At 38.9% G+C, this 21,258-nt stretch overlaps 1 protein-coding gene across 2 annotated transcripts in view; it reads right to left on the bottom strand.

Annotated features, from left to right (window-relative positions):
* LOC138027443 (uncharacterized) overlaps nt 1–20,631 on the bottom strand; it is a 42,921-nt gene extending 22,290 nt beyond the window's left edge. For both annotated transcript variants that reach the window (XM_068875009.1, XM_068875013.1), the window contains exons 1-4: nt 20,489–20,631; nt 15,826–15,879; nt 6,217–6,331; nt 632–1,264 (exon numbers count right to left, since the gene is read on the bottom strand). In XM_068875009.1, coding sequence (XP_068731110.1) covers nt 632–1,264; nt 6,217–6,322 — 739 coding nt within the window. In that variant the 5' untranslated portion in view covers nt 6,323–6,331; nt 15,826–15,879; nt 20,489–20,631. The remainder of the gene's footprint in view (nt 1–631; nt 1,265–6,216; nt 6,332–15,825; nt 15,880–20,488) is intronic.
* Nucleotides 20,632–21,258: the final 627 nt, after the last annotated feature.

Raw genomic sequence — 21,258 nt, 5'->3', positions numbered from 1 at the left:
AGTCACAAACGCATGTATAAGTACAAACAATGTAAGATAGAAATCTCCTTATCTAAATCTCCTTAGCTAAATGTCGAAGTTGATAAAAGGCAGTCTTGCAGACTGTTTTTTCTCTTTTTTCGCTCTATACAACATCCAAACTGTGTGACACACTGATTATAATTATGATCGTTTCTGGGTCATGTTTACTACGTGTTTTCACAACAAATATTCTTCTTTGGGAAAGTGTTGGTAGCCTGTCGGTTAGCTGTCAGTTAGCTGTCGGTGGCCTGTTGGTAACCTATTGGAATTTGTCAACTGACAGTCGACCGAAAGTTGGCTGACAGGTTTTTCAAGGAGCTCTTCTTCACAATTACAGGATATGGTTATGAAGTCAGCAAATCTACTTGCAAAAAATTAGCTTCAATCTTCAGGTCAAAGACAAATTGCAATTGCAACAAGTGGTGGTTGTAGCTGGCCTTCTAGAAGCTTGTTTCCACTAAATATTTCATGCCAGCACCTAACCTACAGTATGCCATGCAGTTGTTAATTGATGGTAATCAGCAGCTAGAAAAAAATTTTACTTACAAAAGACATCAGTCTTTAAATACCGTTGTAACAGCACCCTAAGTTCTTCTTCTCAGAAACTGACCTGCATCTCTTGAGGTCTTCATTGTACACTCCCACTCATTTAGTTTGTCCTTAATTCTGTCATCATCATCTTTCCACCGCTTCAGAAGTTCTTTGAAATGTTCCTCATCCAATGGCCCCATTTCATGTTTCTCTAGTTCATGAATGGCATCTTCATATTCAGCTCCACCCAATCTTACTAGTGTGTTCTGGATCTGATCTTTGTAATTAAAGAACACTGCATCACTAACAGAGGCCTCTTTGGCAGAGGCTGATACTGCTTCCACAAAATACTTCAAACGTACAATGTCAGACTCACAGCTGGTGTCAAGTGAATGAGGAAGTAGATCCCAGCCAGAGGATGGAGGACTCAGGTTACAGATCGTCCTCAGAAGCACAATCAATAGAGAAGGGTCAAAGCCTGTGGATGATACTGAAGAGGGTTTAACTGGATACAACTGACTCCACTGCACTGGATTGAGGATTCCTTCTTTTCGAAGAGACTGAAGCTTAGAGTGCGCTGGCTCATTTTTCAAGGCACTGCAAAGGTCTTGAGGCTGAATTGTTCTGTCAAACACATCCCTCAACACTTGTGACCCCAGCTTGACCAGAAGGCAACATAGCAGGGTGTACTTGGTTTTTCCATCAACTTCACCTGAAAAAGTGTCAGAAAAGATCTCTCAGGCATCATTCCGGTTACTAAGGGCCATCATCATAAAAATCTCATTTAAGGTGAGTTTGCTTCAGTTTTCACGATATTTGCTACTTTCATTTGAAAATTCAATGGGAGCACATCAGCAGCTCTGATCCCAAGACAGCTCAAAAGTAGAGTAGTTTGCCACCCACGGATTCAAACCCTGTTCAAGCTGAAAATTTTCAGGCTTTACGTTTTTTACTGCTCAAGCAATTTTCATAACTGTAATGTGCTTCTGCAGTTCAAACATGTGTCTATTGTGTTTACCGTAAAAACCAGCAAATAGGCCGCACCTTTTTTCCAAATCGGGGTTGCAGCTTAACTGCGGGAACACTTGAAAAAGGTGTCGTGAATTTCAACGCCAATTTCCGTTAACTGACACTTTTAACCCATTGACTCGTGGGGGTTTCCATTGATGAGTAAAATCGTCTGGCGTTAGACAGAGTAAATTACTAAGTATGGCCAGTTTGGGCTGGTTTCGGTATGAAAGGGTTAAAAGGAAAACGTTGGGAAAACGTCACACTGCATGGAATTTCCATTCCCCCGCAAACCTGTTTGCAGCATTGACAATGGCCTTTCACTTTAACAGTAATGCATCAGTCAATTCCAACTGCGCCCTGCTCCTGCCCCAAAAAACAGCACTTTTTAATAATACAATACTATATAGAATTAATAAAATATGGCCTGTTGTGAAACACGACACTTCATGCACACTCTCGCTATTTGCTTTGAAATTTGCTTTTTAGATTAAAGTACATATTAAAATTCAGAAAACACACCTTTAAAAACGTCGAAAACTTTTCCCAGTCCTTGCTGGATAAGCCAATCCTCCACAAAGTGTTGATCTTGACCACAGAAAGTCTCCATGTTTCAGAGATATAAACCATGTGGGTGTCAAAAGCCCGGGGGTGCCCCTGGGATTGGCTAATACCCAGCCCCCGGCTTGCGCTAAATTAGCTAAAGCCCCACTAGGAATGACAAGGTGGGTAAATGCCCTGCAGTTGTGAGGGGGGGGGGGGGGCGCCGCCGGGTGGTCAGGGCGCAGTTGGAATTGACTGAAGCATAATCGATCCTCCACATGCAAGAAAATACCACGCTATTCACGATATCCATATTCTGATATCTATTCTAATATCCATCAATTTGCCGTGGACCACAACATGAGACTAAACCCTTCTAAATGTAAGGAAACGTTGATAAATTTCACGCATTATTCCAACTTTTCCAATAATTATTGTAAACAAAGTAATAGAGCGTGTGTCAACTTATAAGATCTTACAAAGTTGACTGTGACCTTAAATGGAATACCCACGTGGAATTTATTTGTAAGAAAGCAAGTAAAAAGTTTTATTCGTTGCGGGTGTTAAAGAGAGCTGGCGTGGATGAAATGTCTATTTTGAAAGTCTAATTGAACACTATAAGACCTGTGTTAGAATATGCCATTCCAGTATGGCAGGCAATCCCTGGCTACCTTTCAGATAAAATAGAATCTCTTCAAAAAGGGTTTTGCGCATAGTACTTCCTTACATAAATAGTTATAATGGCGCGCTTTTAGCAGCAGGTTTACACACTCTCGAACATAGGAAGGGTTGGCTTTGTGATAAATATATGAAGAGAATAACGCCAGTACCAACCACCCTCTAAATGTGCTTCTGCCCCGCATCAGTAATACATGTCCTTATTATATGACTAGCTCCGTGAGCGGGCAAGATGAACCAAATCGCGCGCTCTGATTGGCTACCCGAGCGGGCAAGATGGAGCGATACTGCCCGCTCGGGATTTCTCGCTTGGTCCCGCAAGATCAAAGATCATTTTTTGGTGTTTTAAGTCATATAATAAATCCTTTATTGACCAAGATTGTTCAGTCAAGATGACTGGATATTGGCCTCGTTCTTTTTTTGCGTGTTTATGGACCTCGACTTCGTCTCGGTCCATAAACACGCAAAAAAAGAACTTGGCCAATATCCAGTCATCTTGACCTCACGCTTGGTCAATAACCCATACATATTCCCTGAGAGCAGAGAAAAGAGACATCCACTTCTGTAGGGACAAGGGGAACTGTAATCTAAAAAGAACAGAGGAGTTTTTCATGTTTAGATATTTCCTCTAAATAAGAGCATTGATTTATATGTAGATAGTAATATTACTATAGTATGTAAATTGTAGTATTTATTCTTATGCTTGTAAGTACATGTAACTCATTAATTTAGTTTGTAGTCAACTACAAGAGAGTTTTAATAAACGATTATTACGAGTATTCGAGTGTTAGATGGCCCACTGTTTCTTCGCCGTTTTGCACTTTGATAGCAAATTTGTTGAATAAATAGTCTTGTGTCAACTACCGGTACTGACAAACAAAATCATAAAGACCCTTTAACACTGGGCAATGTTTCATGCAGCTTATCACTTTGTGTACTCTTAAAACATCATGCTGCTTCCGTGTCCAGTTTTCCGTTTTCACGTCCCATCTAATGCCCGGTTACTAAGCTTCAAATGTTCAATTCACATTCTTGTTGTTGTAATGGAAAAATCTATGTAAAAACTGTGTTGAATGAAGAAATTCCTGTCAACAAATACCAGAAAAAGATCAATCATATGTCAAAGTTAATAGTGAGTTTACGTTCGATGAACAGTGGATGATGAAGAAGGCTTCTCAAGTCTTGAGTTTGGATTTCTTTAAGTAAAATTTTTTTCCAAAATTAGAGCTGCTAAATTGAGTGTGCGGCTTATCTGCAGTTTTTTACCGTAGTCCAATCGTATCTTCACATGACTGTGCTCAACAGGTTTGAATGCATGAGTGACTCAACACAAACATGTAACAACAAAATTTAATGGTGACGTCAACAGACAGCCTAAATTTTACCACCAATGGACAGTACAGGAAAGAGCTTTGGTTTACTAACTTAGAACAAAGACCACTAAACCAATTCCAAAGACTTCCTGCTGTCCCTACAACAGACTTATCAACAACAGCAGCTGTAACAGACAAACAGCTTTATTTTAATAAAAATAACTGACTGACCAAGCTATTTTGCTAACAATACGCGACATTAGACTAAGATGGATCAAAATGCACCAATCACTATTTTACAGTCTTCATGGCCAGTGACATCAAGGCTCGACTGACAATCAACCAATAACATCATGACTTTGCTAACCAATCACTGCATCAATGACTAGAGTGTTAATGCCATCTACCGATGCTACAGAAATCACTTGACTCTGAAGAAGACTAATCTGCTCAGATACATGTAATTTGTCCAAACATCAGTCAATGTCACCCTAAAGAGTCCTTTTCAGGAATACAAGTTGTACACTCACCCAGACAATAATTGTCCTTCACCTCGTGTGTGTAAATCCTATACAGATCTGCCGTTCATGTTGTATATATTACATCGACTTTCATCACAGAAAGTCAACCACATGACTGCTAAAGAGAGTACTTCAAGAGTGCAAACATTTTCTAATTTTCACGGTCACAACTCAAAAATCGATTTCTCTCAAATTTTGTCCAGATGTAGTGTATGATCTTTCCCAATGCACTGTCAATATGGTTTTTGGTCATGGGCATTTTCCTTTTGGAGAAAAAGCAGATTTAACAATTCCTGCTGCAACTGCCATTTTTTACACCATTCAAAATAATTAAGTTACACTTACTTTACTGTCAAACTTTCCTGAAAGAGGCAATTCAGATCACAGGGATGTATCTAAAATTTTGTAAAAGCGATAATATTCATTTAACAGGCAGAAGGCCCAGTTGGACATGCCTCTGGCGTGTCCCTTCTAGCGGGGTCCACAAGCATGCTTCCTTGAAAATTTTTGGAAATAAGACTCTCATAAATGCGTTTTCCTCGATTTTAGGAGGTAAATTCAAGGCCATTCGTGATGTTTTCAGAAAATTTCTTGTTGTCTTTGTAATCAAAAATGTAACTTTGTTTGAAAGACGTGCTCTCGGTGTCTCGTGCCGATTCTGTCTTAGGAATAGTGCTTTCTTTGAATTTTCACTCAGTCTGCCAGAGTTTGACGAAGTAGCTTTGGCAGAGTTGAAGGATGTCTTTATACTGAGTACCTGAGAATCACTTTTCCTCCTTTTTTTGCCAACATTTCAGCTCATACGACACGGCTGAAATACACGCACTGCGGATTTACATTATTTTATGTACACAAAGTAGAAATACCGCAAGCCAATGAGCTTTTTACCAAACACACAAGATCTTGGATCACATTTTATGTACCTTTGTAATGAATCAACCTTTCGGACAGTTCTACACCCAGCATCCGTCAGTGCATTTTAAGTGTGTAGTACATTTCTTTTTTTACAAATTATATAACACTGATAACGAATCCCAAAAACTCAAATTACTCGACCATCCAGAAATTTCTTCGGAATAGGCGGTGATTTTTTCCAGCTGTCGGCTTCTATCTACATCCCTGGATCAGCTCAAGACCTCCTAAAAGCTACTCTATATCATCAAGACATCCAGTTACGTTACTTTTAAGAAATTAGAATCTTGTTTAATTTTGCACCCTAAATAATTTCCACTTGCATTAATATTTTGTTTTAACTTGACTGAAGGTACATGTATCCTTGATACTGCATCATTTTTAACGTGCAATAAAGCTCCAAATCTAACAATATTAATTTTTGCACCTGCAACTCTTTAAGTAATAAGATTTCAAGTGATATAAAAATTTATGTGGGTAAATATATGCAATGCATGACAGTTCACCCAATTCATGTATTATTTACCCTAAGCTTGGACATCAAATTTCCTAATTTACACTTTCATCAAGTTTGAAAAACAGAGGACTCTTGGGGTTTTTTTAAAATAGAAACTATGTGCCATTATTGTTATCAAGATAATTTTTTAATTTACTGCTGTTATGTACCAGAAACTAGAAAAAAAAATTACCAGCATGTTGATGTTCCTTTTTCTTCCCCTGCAATATTTCCAAACCAACACCTTTGACAACCGTCCACGCTGGTGTCTTCTTACCACGCTCTGGCTTTTTTGACATCTTCCCTCACTGTGTACAAGAAAATAAAACTTGATAAGAAGTGGGTCAGTGTTTTGTTCCTGGAAGTGCAAAAAAGAAAATCAATATTAACCCTTTGACTCCCATGCCAGCCTGAACCAGCCATACTTAATTTTGAGATTGATAGGCATTCTACAAGCCGGGCTACAAGCCGGGCTACAAGCCGAGACCCCAAACTTCTTATGCAAAAAATCAACTTGATCGACACAAATTGTAAATGCATAATACTATAAGCCGAGACCCATTTTAGGTCTTGATGTGTATTATCGACTATGGAGTTTTCGTAATTTTAAAAATACAAATTGACATTGACTGAAAAATTATACTCAAAGCATGAAATATTAGAAACAAACAAGCAACGTTATCGTGAGGTGACAATAGACCAATTTCGATATATTAAAATTCAGTCCTAAACAAAAGGCATCAACTTGAGGCTATGGGGAATAAATGTAAGGCTTTGTATGAGATTATTCCCCAGAGCCTCGAGATGATGTCTTTTGTTTAGGACTGAATTTAAATATATCGAAATTGGTCTATTACAACAATTACAATTTATTACTTATCAGGCGCAAATTAGTATCTGAATATGATCAAATGCGCCAAATGTGACGAATATTATTAACAATTACTGACCTCACTGGAAACATGTCTTCCTAAAAGCGAAGCGTTTTATAAAAAGTTATTCAACTGGAAACCTTACAACCTCGCCTGTAAACTTAAAATAGTCACCGAAGCAGAAGCTGTAGAAAATAACCCCGAGATTGCCAGAGAATACGGCATCAGAGAGTCGATGGGTCTGTCGCTCGAGGAAAGATCAGGCAAATCTGTTCAATGGGGAGCTTATCGGGGAGCGTATCCTGAGCTCGATCAACGACCTTTGGCGTGGTTTTCAGAGCAAAGAAGTCAATGTAAGGTTTTCCCTTTAATGTGTACGGTTTTTTTGCTTGGAAAATGTCGCTTTAAACAAGAAGAAATCCGCTTGCGCTTTCATCTCAAGTTTACTATGGTGTCATGTGACAAGACGAACAATAAGATTGATCCCGATCACACAACAACACAAACGGCTCCTTTACGAGCCACCAAAAAAATTACAGTACAGGTCAGAGATAAGCGGCCAACGCACACGCAAAACGCACGCACAATTTTTGCGTAAACGCGTGTTGAAAAATGCATGCGGACACACGCATTTGCGCGCATTTGTTGCGCGTGTTTCCTTTTGTTATTCACTCGCATGACTGTTATCTATGGCATTGTTCTGCAAAACAAAAAACAAAACAGAAGGCAATTCCTACTAACACCGCTAAAAGGATGTCTCCGCCGACAGAGAAAGAGCCGATTTCTTTCCGCTTTTTTCGCCCGGGTTTTTCGGTGGCTTTCAACAATTTAATCACTGATCGAATGAAAAACAAAAATTCGGAATTTTCTTATCTCTGGCTCTACAAGTCATAAGCAAGTGTTAGAATGGGAAAACACGTTGTTGTTGGAGTTTTAATTTGTAATGAAATTTTTATTTGGATGCGCCAGACGTAAACAGTGCTTGCGAGCGAACTTGAGTTACCGGTGTAATGTTTTAATTCAACAAGACACGCGACGCGTCAATTTGTTGTTTTCGCGATTTTGTGATGTGATCTCTGATTCTGTAAGACGTAAGAAAGTGCTTGAGACGAGAAGTGTTTCGTTTTAGAAGTAAACTCTATCTTGACGAGCCAGACATAAGAGGTTTTTGCAAGCGTTGTTGTAAGCTTATTTATACGTTTTGATAAGAAATACGAAGCTGACGAATGTCACGTGTGATGGTCGATTTCTGAACGGGAAGTTTTAAATTTTCATATCTCTGGTTCCTTAAAACGTAAGAAAGTGCTTGAAATGGGAAAATTTTCTTTTTGTTTTACCTCCTAACCGAATGAAATTTATCTTGAAACGGGAAACGTTGCGCTGTTAAAGCTCTTATTGGAATTTAAAATTATTTTCAAGCGCCAGGCAAGACGAATTTTTGTGAACGAATTGTGTGTATGTTATTTCAATAAAGACAAGCGACGCGTCATGTGTGATAACCGATTCTTTTGACGATTTCGCGACAAGAAGTTTTGAATTTTCATATCTCTGGTTCTTTAAAGCGTAGGAAAGCGCTTGAAAAGGGAAAATGTTCCGTTGTTTAACCTCTTATTTGAAATGAAATTCATTTTGACGCGCCTGACAAGACGAGTTTTTGCGAGCGGATTGTATCTCTCTCATTTTTACAAAGACGCGCGACATTGATATGTGACAATCGATTCTTCTCACGATTTCGCGACAAGTTTTGAATTTTCATTTCACTGGTTCACAAGGCTTAAGAAAGTGCTGAAAACGGGAAAGTGTTAACATTTTCATGCGCCCGACCCAAATATTGCGCGAACGAATTGTTACATTTTTTTTTTTGTGAACTGAAACAAACACGGTGCTGGGTTTGCCAAACGATGTTCAGCTGAATAGCCATTGCCATATACATTTATACAATAAAAAGCTATTAAAACTAACAATGATATAACCACAATAGGTCGACAATGGGCTAACTCATACATACTAATGAGCTTTGCTTTATGCGCGTATTTGATGTGCGTGTCAAAGACGCAGACGCGTGCGTGTTTGACACGCAGGCGCGTGCGTGTCTGACACGCAGGCGCGTTTTACACGCACATTTTGGGCCGCATTTTTCGTCCTGTACTGTAATAATAAAAGTCCATACTAAACGAACAACAACTTCTCTTCATTTTACAAGTAATTTAGCTCGGCTTGTAAGTGAATACACATTATTTGTTACTGTTTCAATTAGCTGAGAAAATTCTTTTTATCAAAAATACTCGGCTATAAGCCGACACCGCTTCTACGGCTTCAAATTTGCCCAAATTGAGTGTGGATTTGCGTAAAAGTCGCTCGGCTTATAGCTGAATAAGTATGGTATAATAGTATTTTACTCTGTCTACCGCCAGAAGATTTTACTTGTCAATAGGGAACCCCTGGGAGTCAATGGGTTGATAGGATCACCACTGTCAATCAGCCACCTGCTTCCCGCAATCATGCAGTCAGTCATTTACGTGATAAGGGTGTATTTTAGATATTTACTCTTCAGTTAAGATTTTGGGACCCTGCAACAATACTGCCTGCCTAGCGTGTACAAAGTTGCTTTAAACCTACTGAAAATCATTGTCCTTTATGGTCTATCCTAAGCACTCACTTTAAATATTAAATCTAAGAGCTCGATTAGATACGATAAAGGCATACTTAAAATCTAACTTTAAAGGCCCATTTTCACCAGAAACAAAACGCGATCGTCAGTTATTGTTTTGAATCTCAAATAGCATACATTGTATTCCGATTGGCCAACTATTTTTGTCACGCCAGTTCGTGCTGTCAAAAACAAGGAACATCGGCATGAGCCTGATCGTCGTGTGGTTTACTGGGTGATTTTAACAAGTGAAACCACTAAAATTCCCTATAATCTTTATGGAGTCGACTAATTTAGACACTGGAGAATCACCAAGGCCGAATTTTTGCGGTTCGGCTATTCAGCAAAAGGACATTATTTCAGTGCTGAAATGCAACACTTACGCTATTTAAACTTTGCCTCGGCAATTCATCATGTTGTTCAATACTATTCAAGTAAAATCGTCTGGCGTTAGACAGAGTAATAATACTAAGTCTGGCCGGTTTAGGCCGGTTTGGACGCCAAAGGGTTAAAAACATATGTGACCTTATTTAGGAAAAGGGGGATTAAGGTGAGTAACAAAAATACGTGTTTTCTATCGTTTTAAACGCAAACGCGTTAAAACACCGTTTAAACGCGAAAAAAACGTGTGCGTAAGGTTTCATGTCGGAAGAGCTTTACACAAACGACGCGTTTAAACGCTGTTAATTTACTCAAGTGAGCGCATAATTACATGGCTGCATGCTATAATATTATTATTGGGTGTCATCTGGGGTTACTGTGATTTATTTAAAACAATGCAGCTCGACAAACCATCGAAATCTTGATTGTTTTAGTCGTTGCAAGTACTCGGAAAAGAGAAGAAATGCGAATTGGTCCAACCTAAATTGGCGGCGTTCTCATGAGGAACAAAACAAAGCACTTAGCAACTCTAACGGTAAATCATGAGCATAAACAATAGAAATTTGTTTCAAATGAAGTGTTTCAAATGTACAAATGAATTTACAAGATGGTGTTAAGCACAAGTTGGCTTTGATGTGTACCCTGTGATTAGCGAGGGTCATCAGTAGGTTTCTCTTGCCATGTACGATCCTGTTTTAGAAATGTAAAACAGAACGTTGGTTGTTGAATGCTGTTCATGTTGGTCTTAGTAGAGTCGCAAACACTTATAAATCAATCAAATAAAATTCTGCATTGGGGTTACCAGCTGAGGCATTCTTCACATGAAAAACTTACTACCATTTTTCCTTTATTCATGTTTGATCACGGCAGTTGACATAGCAGCTGTCTTCCGACTCTGAGCGATGACCCCGGCGACGACCAAGGCCCAAGTAACCGAACGAAGATAAAACTAGACCCTCCGTGAGGATACACTGGGTTGCCTGTGGTACGTGCGGTGTTCCACGCAATTTTTTTCCAGTTGGGGGGGGGGAAGAGGTCACCCAGAAGTCATACCAGAAGTCATACCAGCAGAGGCCATTTGGCTCACAGGTCCTCACACGTTCGTACGACGAAACAGATCCTTTTCTGAGGCTAAAAACCTGGCTACCGGCCTATTAATTAATCATTTGTCACAAAGAAGAAATTCCTGTCCTCTTTGGAAAAAATAGACACGCATTGCTTACGTGTGGTAGTGAAGTAACACAGCGATTTACTCCATAATGTCAAGTAAGCTGTGTGTTGTCTTCCAGGAGATTCAAGTTGTCCTTGCGTAATATGTAGCTCTAACAGTGCACGATATTGTTTTGGTATTGTCTATCATTGTAGTGCCATGGTAGAAGTCTTGGGTAAATAGCCCGAGAAGACATTTGGTTAGTAGCAAAGTACTGAGCCCAGAAAGATTGAAGAAAATAACTGGGAAGTGAAATACATTGTCTTCTGGGATGACATGTTGACAGTTGTCTTTGCGTAATATGTAGGTCTAACAGTACACGATATTGTTTTGCTATTGTCTATCATTGTAGCGCCATGGTAGAAGTCTTAGATAAATAGCCCCTTGAGAAGACATGTGGTTACTAGCAAAGTACTGAACCCAGAGAAATTGAAGAAAATAAAAGGGAATCAAGAAACATTGGCTTCTGGGCTGACATGTTGATCATGCAACTTCTTTCCACCACAAGTGTAAGCGTGCACTGAGAGCATCTGACAGCTCTGTAAACAAAAGTTGAAAGCTGAAGTTATCCCTCTTCGGCGGGGTTAGTAAGAAATATACCACTCAGTAACAGAAGCATAGGACCGAAAATTCTATTTTAATGCTATCAACTGCGAACCAAGCAAGATACAGATTTTGTTAGCTTGCTTTATGCAAAACAAATATTGATGTAAAAGTAAATAAATATGGATACACAATTTTTAAGAAGAGCAGAAGGAAGTTTCAGGACGGTCGATCGAGAATAAAATATTTTGCCATCGGTAACAAAATCTACGACATGAAAACAACATTAATTTTGAACCACGAATATAAAAAGTTATATAATTACCATCAGCGAAAAACAGTTTGGGAGATTTTAGCTGTTTTGTTGTGATTGTACAAGTTTGGCTGCACCGCCAAATCGCACATCGAATTCAGCGGGTGCTGTGATCAAGTTACCCCGTTATTTTACTGCGGCATGTTTACTCGCGAAACAGTGAAGCAACTGTGTCAAATGATGCCAAGCTACCGGGTTTTGTTTTTGTTAGTTTTCTTTTTCTTTCGGTTGTTATAAATTTTGACACGAAATGTGCGAATTCAACACAAAGATCACAATCGCCCAACTCTCAAGAGGTTGACCATTGTTTCTGGAAAATCAAGAATTTACTCTCCAAGACAAGGTTATTTATCACCAGGTAATTCCATCGTTTTGGTAATAGCAGCTACTTTATTATTCATCAGCGTCACAATCTTTTGCCGATTTTGGGGGTCATTTTGTTGAAACTCAAGCACGCTTCCAACAGACCTGTTTATTTTCGTGACTTATGCGTTACCACAAAAATTCTCCCAAATCACATTTCAACACATGTATGCAAATTTACTAAGCTCGAGAATTACACAACATGATAAATTTACAAAAGCATAACATTTATTGAAACAAGCAACATATTTGCTATAAAAGGCAAGAAACCCTTCCTATTTCAGTTGCTTGCGTGCAAGCGAAACACACAATCATAAAACATATGCAATTAAATAAATTTATGACAGTTCTGACTGTAAATAATAAAGGCACAAAAGAGACAACAAGCTTTCATTCAAATAATTTCTCACTGTCACATTTCCAATTTTTTTTAACCTTTGCAGAGTTGAGTACAAAATGAATGTTACTTGCCTGACAAACGGGCAAACTTTAAATAGATGCGACTTCAGTAAACACTGTGAGACACAACAGAGATCACAGATCTACTTATGGTGTTCGATTCCTTCTCTGCCTTTGTTGCACCCGTAAGTTACCACAGAAATTTCCATTTGGTTTCAGTGTTGTACGTAACACTACCTTGGCGAAATATTAAAAGTACAGCTCATTTTGATTTCGGCTCGACGGGCGAAAGACTCACGCTGTCGAGGTCCATGTTTCACCGCCTGTCTTGACGTTCCATTCTTGAGCTCCATATGGGTATATTTTCTTTAAAGATGTACTAAAACGCCATTCGCGTTACAATGACTTCCGACGCCATTACAGGTTAATTGTGCAGAGCAAGCTACGCATTACCCCAGCCCCCTCAAACCTAACAAAATACGCACAGAAGACTCTATGCACAAAGACACCACTTAGCAGGGGAGTGACAGGCAAGACTTTTACCAACACAGAAAAAAATACTAAAAAAAATAAAACGGAAATCTACCCATTTTCCGACTGGGTTTGGCAACCCAGTAACAACTCATACCATCATTACAGGGCTCAACTAAAGCTGCATATAAAGTGTTACGTTCAAGCCATTAGAAAAGAAATTGATCGATGACTCGCTATTTACCGCTCAAAAGAAATAAACTGATCTACAGATTTGTCGCGATCAGTCACGCAATCTTTCGAAATTTTAGACTTTTTGGTCATTTAGTACTTGTCAAAACGAGACATCAGTTTGTTTAATTTCCTGTTTGTTTATGATTTGCGATAATGAAAAGGGGTTGAATAGGCAGATAGCGAAGCGCCAAGACACAAGCAACAATATGATAGCCCTTTCAAACCTCTGAAATAACAAAAAAAGCAAAGCTCTGAAAGAAATGGATCGTACTTCTCTGAACCCATCCAACCTTCCCAAAACATTCGCGGGTGATTTGCAGTTGGCAGAGGAAACCTATTTCATGAGCGAACGAGAGCAGATATATTCAGCATCCTTGGCGAAAGCTTCAACTTTCGAGCCATTAATCACACCGGAAGGTAGCGGTCACAAAGATGGCGAAAAACGGCTCTTGCTTTCTTTAAATCGTTCGCTACTTCTCTCGCAGTCCGACAATAATTATATTATTATAGCGACAACTGAAAGAATCCGTAACAAATAAATTAAGACTATCCGATGGAAAGCCTGTTCGTGAACACCAAGGAAGTTCCGAAAAAATCAATTCGCTGATCAGAAAAACCGGTAAATACTTGCGATACTACCAAATGTTCGCGAATCTAAAAACGTTCCCAGTTTCACCGAATCGCTCCCTACTTCTCTCGCAACTGGACATTTAGATTACTGTTTCCCCTAGATAACAATGTAGATAATTACACAACCAATAAGTATTTGGTCTATTCAATGCTTTGTTTACTTTGTCAATTTTCGATGATATGTTTATGTTATTAGCTCATTCTTTGAATTAAGTCCTTCTGAATTTGGTTAAATGTTGACCGCCTGTTTTCTGTAATTTTCTATTTTCTCGAGGCATTATCAATGATGGCACAAACAATCCAATTTTTTCGTCGCTATGGGGCGAAAACCTTTTTAAGTTGTTGCGGGGCGAGCGTCACGACAGTCTACTCGAGTGATAACATGACACATGCCGATGCTAGCGGGGGGTCAGCACTTCGATTCTGCTTCATTCTGGCGACGTGCTCTTTTGTCGCCAAAAATTCCGAAGAGGGAGCACGAAGGAGGAAAATGTGAAGGTTTTGAAGAGTTTAAAAATATTAAAAGAAGCTTGAGACAAATGATGGACCAGCCCTGATGCGCTAATGGAAACATTTTTGAAGCGTCGTTCAGTGGTTCACGTTTCTTTGAGCAATATCGTTGGCTCTTGTCTGCAGAATCCGTAGGCTCAAATGCGACTGCTTGCTCCATTCTTAGGAAGACTCGAAAACCAAATCTTCTTTCCTGCGTGTACTTATTGTCTGGTTGCCGTTGTTGATAGCACGAGATTCCTGCACTGCAAGTGGGCTAAAGTCTGTGCACATGAGGCGCTCACAGAAAAAAGGATAGTAAATTATTATAGACGGAATGTGATTCTTACTGCAAGACAATTTTTACCCACCTGCTATGTAAAAAGGAAAGGCAAAAGGTAAGTGTGCTGATGAATTGATCATTTTGAGACAGTGCGTTGGAAGACATGGGTTGGAATCTTCGCATTTCATATAATAGAACAGGTAATTAAATTTTATTCATTCAAATACAACTAAATTAGCGTACTTTTCAGCATACGAAATGAAGTAATTGAAGCGCAACAGAGCCGTTTGTTTAAACGCGTTAAAAATCTGTTTAAACGCATACAAAATGCGTTTCCACGCGTTTCGACGAACGCGATTAAACGCGTTAAAACCTTGTTTTCTAAATTCACCTTAATCCCCTTTTCCCAAATAGGGTCACAAATATATAGACATAACATACTACGATAAAATTATGACATGATAAGAGAACGCATTCAAATCAGCACCTAAAAGATTTATCTACAGCTGGCTTTTGACGAAGGAGATTATGAAAGGCTTTCTGAGATTTTCAAATTTTTGTAATTTCATGATATACGAAATCATGCTGGGTGCGCGTTGCATCTAGGGTGAAAATGGGTCTTTAAGTTAAGTGTTTCAGACACTGTAAAATTAATCAAGTCTCATAATCAACTACAGGACTGAGGGACTGCGGTTATAGTCATTTATAACAGTTACTATTCAACATTGTGTAATCATGCATATTAAACTATTGACTGCAGGAAGGTGGAACATAGTGGCACTTGTCCCATATTCCCTCCACTATGGAACAGAGGTGGCCCACAGTAATGCAGATTTAAAGAGGACACGTGTTTCAAAACCTCTCCAATTCAAATGCACTGCTTGGAGGGGACCTTAAAGCACTGATTAGACCAGCAGATGGAAAAGTCTGATTTGCTAGCTAGGAGGCAATATGATACACCCACCTTGTGTTGACCAATATCTCTATACTCTGCCAGCAGGGAAATTATTAAGTTTTCCTGAAGCAAAAGAAAATAAAAGTGCTGAAACACATACACTCACTTACAGTGCGAAGCACGCTACCGTTTTCACCAGACCAAGATTTTTGACACATTTTTTTTGATTGAAGAGTGAACCAATACATGTACGTCTGAAGGAATTGCAATAATATAGGCATTTCAATTTTAAGTATCAAATCTCCTTTTTAAATCCGCAGCAAACATACAGTTACATTTAAAAGTGAGTTTGTAGTTTCTATTTTTAAATCAAGTCATGAGAACTAAAAATTATAAGTTTTGGAAATATATTGCACACAATAGTAAGATATTTGGTAAAAATGTAATCCTCCAAGTACTTAGGTGGTATAAACTGGGGAACAAAATCTGTATACATGTACAAGCAGACTTTTCAAAAATGTTTTCTGCCATTGTATTACAAATTAAGCGACTGTGAAAAACAAAACTTGACCCGAAATGTAAACAACAGAAATCAAAGACAAGACAACATTCAAGAAATCAAATTCAGGAATCTTTCCATTCAGTGCTTGTTCCAGAGTAAGAAGACGTCGGTCTAAGGAAACATGATCACTGTACTTGATTAATTACGGACTATCATCTCTTGAAAATTATCTGTGTCATTCTCATTTAGATTCACAGAATCGCCATCTTCCTCCTTGTATCATAAGTGCTGGACGGGTGATGTCGCAAGCTACTGCAGGTCCTTCTGATATCCTTCACAAGTGAAGAAAACAAATACTTTAGAACTACATGTATTCCATCGACAACCTCTCCTTGAAGGTAAAACTTGACAAATTAATTTTTTTTTATCCCTGCTGTTCAGATGCTGTACTCCACTTTCACTTTGCAACTTCATGCCACGTGCCGACGGACATTTAAGCCGGCTTATATTATATCAAAACTCTCTTTCTGCCACATATCTATCACAGTGCTTAGACTGTCTCCGCTCACTTTGATGTCAGGGCTCCTTTCTTAAGTGTCAAAAAAGTGTCAAAAATTCATCAAAAATCTCGGTCTGGTGGAAACGGTGGAGCGCTTTGTGCTGCTAAAACTGGCAAATGTTATAAAACTCAACAGAGAAACAAATCAAATACAAATATGAAGGAAGAACATGAGCAATGGACATTAACAAAATTAATAATACTTTAAAGAGGGGAATTCTAATTAAAAATATTATACTGGACATAAGTTTTGGCAATTTTCATGGAATATTTCTTCATTCACATGTATTCAAGTAACTTGAAACATAACACCTTTTGAAAACAGGGTGACCAGTTCCCAGATCAATAAAACTGCATCCTGGACATTTTGTCAAAATAATCTGCCCTTCAAATGAGTTATCATTTATGTTACCTGATATTTACAAGTTTTTATTATTAAAACAGTACTATAAAATCACTAAAATGGTAAACGTGCCATTAGAAAGGTTGAAATGCAGGCTGCACAAATCTTAATGGAAAATAGAAAGTCATGACTACACTGTATTGAGTGGTGACTGTAATAATGGTGTTCTTCCAGTTTTCTAAATGTGCACTTGTTAATGATTGAAAAATACAGTGCAGCTCGGAGATAAGCGAACCAAAATATACGCAAAAAACGCGCATACGCAAAACGCGTAAACGCGTCAAAAAAAACGCGGATGCGCGTCCACACATACGCAAAAAGGCTCATTAGTATTTATGAGCTCTCCCTTTGTCTTTCTTTTGTCGCCTTGTCTTTGTTCAGTTTCAATCGTTTGCGGTGTGGTGAATGTGAAAATAATTTGAGTGTTCTCTAGATCTGGTCGGTGCGCAAAAAAATCTCACCGTATGCTTATTTGTGTTTCAAAGCCAAAGAAAAAATCATCAAGTTTCCTTTTGGAGAAATATAAACCTAGCGACAAACTGCACACAAGAACCTTTTTAACATCGAAATTTACATGAAAGCGTTGAGAGCGATATCAAAACAAACTTCGCGCCGCGCCGGTGCTTCCGTTTAGTCGTAAACTAAAAAACACTACTCGTAAGCAAAGGGCTCGTCATTAGCAGTTTTGTACAGCCATTCATCATTTAAAGTTGAGTATTTAACTCCTTCTGTCGTTTTGGATGTGAATACTTAAGTAAAGCGTGACGCTCACCGATAGGTGAAAAAATACAAACAACTTTCGGGTCCAAGGGCCGTTGCGTCTGTCACTCCTTAAACTTAACAACACAACTCTTTAGCAAAGGGCTCATCATTAGCAGTTTTGTACAGAAATTCATCATTTAAGGCTGAGAATTTTGCAGCTTGAGTTGTTTTGTTGTAAATTTATCAGTAAAGAATGATTTTTTGTCGTGCATTTTCAGCCCGACAGTGAAATCACACACTTTTGCCGGCACGTGACATAACGATTTTAATTCATGTAATATCCACATCTCCAGTCCTGTTGGGTACGATTTTCTGATTTCAACGGGTACAATGCTTTCACTTCAGACACAATTTTTTTCTTCAAAGGCTAAATGATGCGCTGATCACATTTATAGGATTTTTCTGCAAGGAAAATTATTGGGTTAATTTTGGGCACGCGCCGGCGAGAGGCCATCGTGATGTGATTCGGGATATAATTCGCTGATTCAAACGGTGAAATGCTCTCAGTACAAAGAAAAGATTTTTTTAAAAACTTTCTATGATATGCCAATCGAATTATTTTGATTTTTTTACAAGGAATTATTGGACTTTGCATGCGTCGGCAAAAAGTCATCGTGAAATGACTTTAAATACCGCGTCACGGCAAACACTGAAAAAATCATGTCTTCGGTTTTTCGGATCATAATTTGCTGATTTAATTTTGCTGGTCTCTCAAGACCTTTGTTGCATGTAAAGGGTATTAAACTTCGAAATAATGCCCTGTGGATGCTTTCATCGGCGGCATTTGCGGATCGAAATTGACAGTAATCAAAGCCACATACCGTATGCAAATTTTCGACTTGTCGGCAGTCACGCAATTTATTCTTTTGTTTCCGCAAACAATGCAGGAAAAGCAAAATTATGGTTATGAATAACAAAGGCACAAACGCGTATACGATACGCAATTTTAGACGCGTCAAAAAAAAAACGCGTATACGCGTATCGCGTGCGTTCATTTTGCGTCTGCGTTGTTCGCTTATCTCCGAGCGGCACTGTACTTGTACTCCTGATGGCAATGGCCAAAAAAATCTTGGTAACAGTTGCAGCTTTTCATCTGGATGCTTCTGGGTGTTCTTGCAGAGAGATTATGTAATGTTGTAGATGTACAAATGTAAAGGTCAAAGCCAATTTCACTGATTATGACCTTCTTGTAAATGGCCCCACACACGTTATGAACTTATCACTGTTGGAATACATTCAGCTTAAATGCTCTTGCATTGCATCCTCTTTTGGTGTTTGTTGTTTTAAGACTGTTTTAAGTGCTTACAAGAGTGGTTAATAGGCGGGTCTCTGGACTCACTGATATCAGTTCACCAAGCCAACTTCTAATCTTTCATATACAAATTAATAATTCTTTTTCTGTAGGAAACAGACAACTTTTTTAAAAGACATGTTTCAGCATGCTTATGCCATCATCAGTTTAATGAGTTCCTAAGTGTGAACAGCTATAAAGTCTACGTAATACAAAAGCAGGTACTATTTACAGCGTGACACCAAACATCAAGGTGTAAACTAAAACGTGAGAAAAGTGTTGTAATGCTGCAATTGTTTGTTAATAAGATCATAATATAAATAAGATCAAACCGGAACTTAACAAACAATTGCAGCATTACAACACTTTTCTCACGTTTTAGTTTACACCTTGATGTTTGGTGTCACATCAATAGAGGACTTTTTTCCGTGTTTCCATAGCCTCATTGAAACACTCGGGGAAGTTGGGAGAATTCTTGACAATTATGCAAACCCGAGACAGAGTCGAGGGTTTGCATAACTGTCTCGAATTCTCCCACTCCCCCTCGTGTTTAGACGAGGCTATGGAAACACGGAAAACGTCCTCTATTCGCCCTTGTCACACGGCGGCCATATTGTCCCGGGTGACCAAAAAAGCTTTGGTTTACCACGCCAAGCCTCAGCCCCATGGTTTCCACTGTGAGGCTTGGCGTGGTAAAACAAGGCTTTTTTAGTCTCCCTGCACAATATGGCCGCCGTCTGACAAGGGCGAATTGCTTAAATTGTAAACCCATCACTGGTTTTCCCCAAGAAAGGGGGTTAGTAACTCAAGGAAAATATTATATACATGCTGGAAAAGCGAAAATTTGGTCATGAGAAAGAAGAATAATTTTGGTGGTATTTTAGTTAACGAGGAAATATAACATCATGTTCGGAAAAGTCGTAGACCAAGGACACCATGGCCATACCGTACGTACCGATTGAATAATTAGGTCAGGTGACGTTTCTGCAAAATCTCCCGTTTTTTTCGCTCAATCTTATGGTTTTTCTGAGCCCAACTTCAGTTTTTTTCACTCTTGGGGGTTGGCAGCTCTACATGAAGTATACACCTTGAAGCCCATCACTAAATAATAAAGCTTGCGAAACCATCGCTATTTCCGCATATCATGCATGGCCAGACGTCGGAGGATCGTCATTCTATCAAGTATTTTCCTTTACAGTGTTTAAAAACGCTTACCAAAGGTTTGCGAGGCTTTCATAGTATTTCAGTCTGGCCTTCATTCTCTTTTCATCTGCTTCATAATTCAGCGAAATAAAACATTTCATTCGAAAACGATCAGCAACTCATGCACTTCTCGTTCGCTCCTCTTAACGGGCGGGGCCTTAGGAGGTTGCACAGCTTTCACGTGATAAATTCCGACCAATGAGGAGCGTTCATGAGGATGTTCATGATGGGGTCTGTGCTTGGAGTAAGCCTACATTTTGTGTAATGAACAACGCCGCACTTTAGATAACGCTAACACCAAATCCAAACCTACTACAGTCGCAGAACATTTCCTCTCCTCTCCCCACAACATCTCCAAGGACATGCAATTAATCCCTATCGAAAAAATGTTTTCTAACAGAGACTCGATCCGTAAGGCCAGGGAGGCTTTTTTAATTTTAAAAGGCAGGTCCCGGTTGTTCGAAAGCTGATTAACACTAATCCCAGATTAAAAATTAACCAAGAGGTTTATTTCTCTACTCCCAAATGCTGTTCGACGCTGATATTCGGATAAAATTTACATTAGTAGATGTCGATCTTGAAAAACAAAAATAAGCAAAAGAAACTTTAACCAAAAGTTGAAAACATGAAACAAAAGTTTACGCTAATCCTGGATTAAGTTAATCGGCTTTCGAAAAACCGGGCCCAGGACAATTGATCCCAACGGTCTTAATATCCGCGAAGAAACGTATTAGATTTGAGTGATTTCCGTTATTTTTCCGTGACTCTTAGTATTTGAATTC

Source organism: Montipora capricornis, chromosome 2 (assembly GCF_036669925.1).
Source record: "Montipora capricornis isolate CH-2021 chromosome 2, ASM3666992v2, whole genome shotgun sequence".
NCBI lineage: Eukaryota > Metazoa > Cnidaria > Anthozoa > Scleractinia > Acroporidae > Montipora > Montipora capricornis.
The sequence above is the reverse complement of the archived record's forward strand: the minus strand, read 5'-3'. Positions and strand labels throughout refer to the sequence as shown.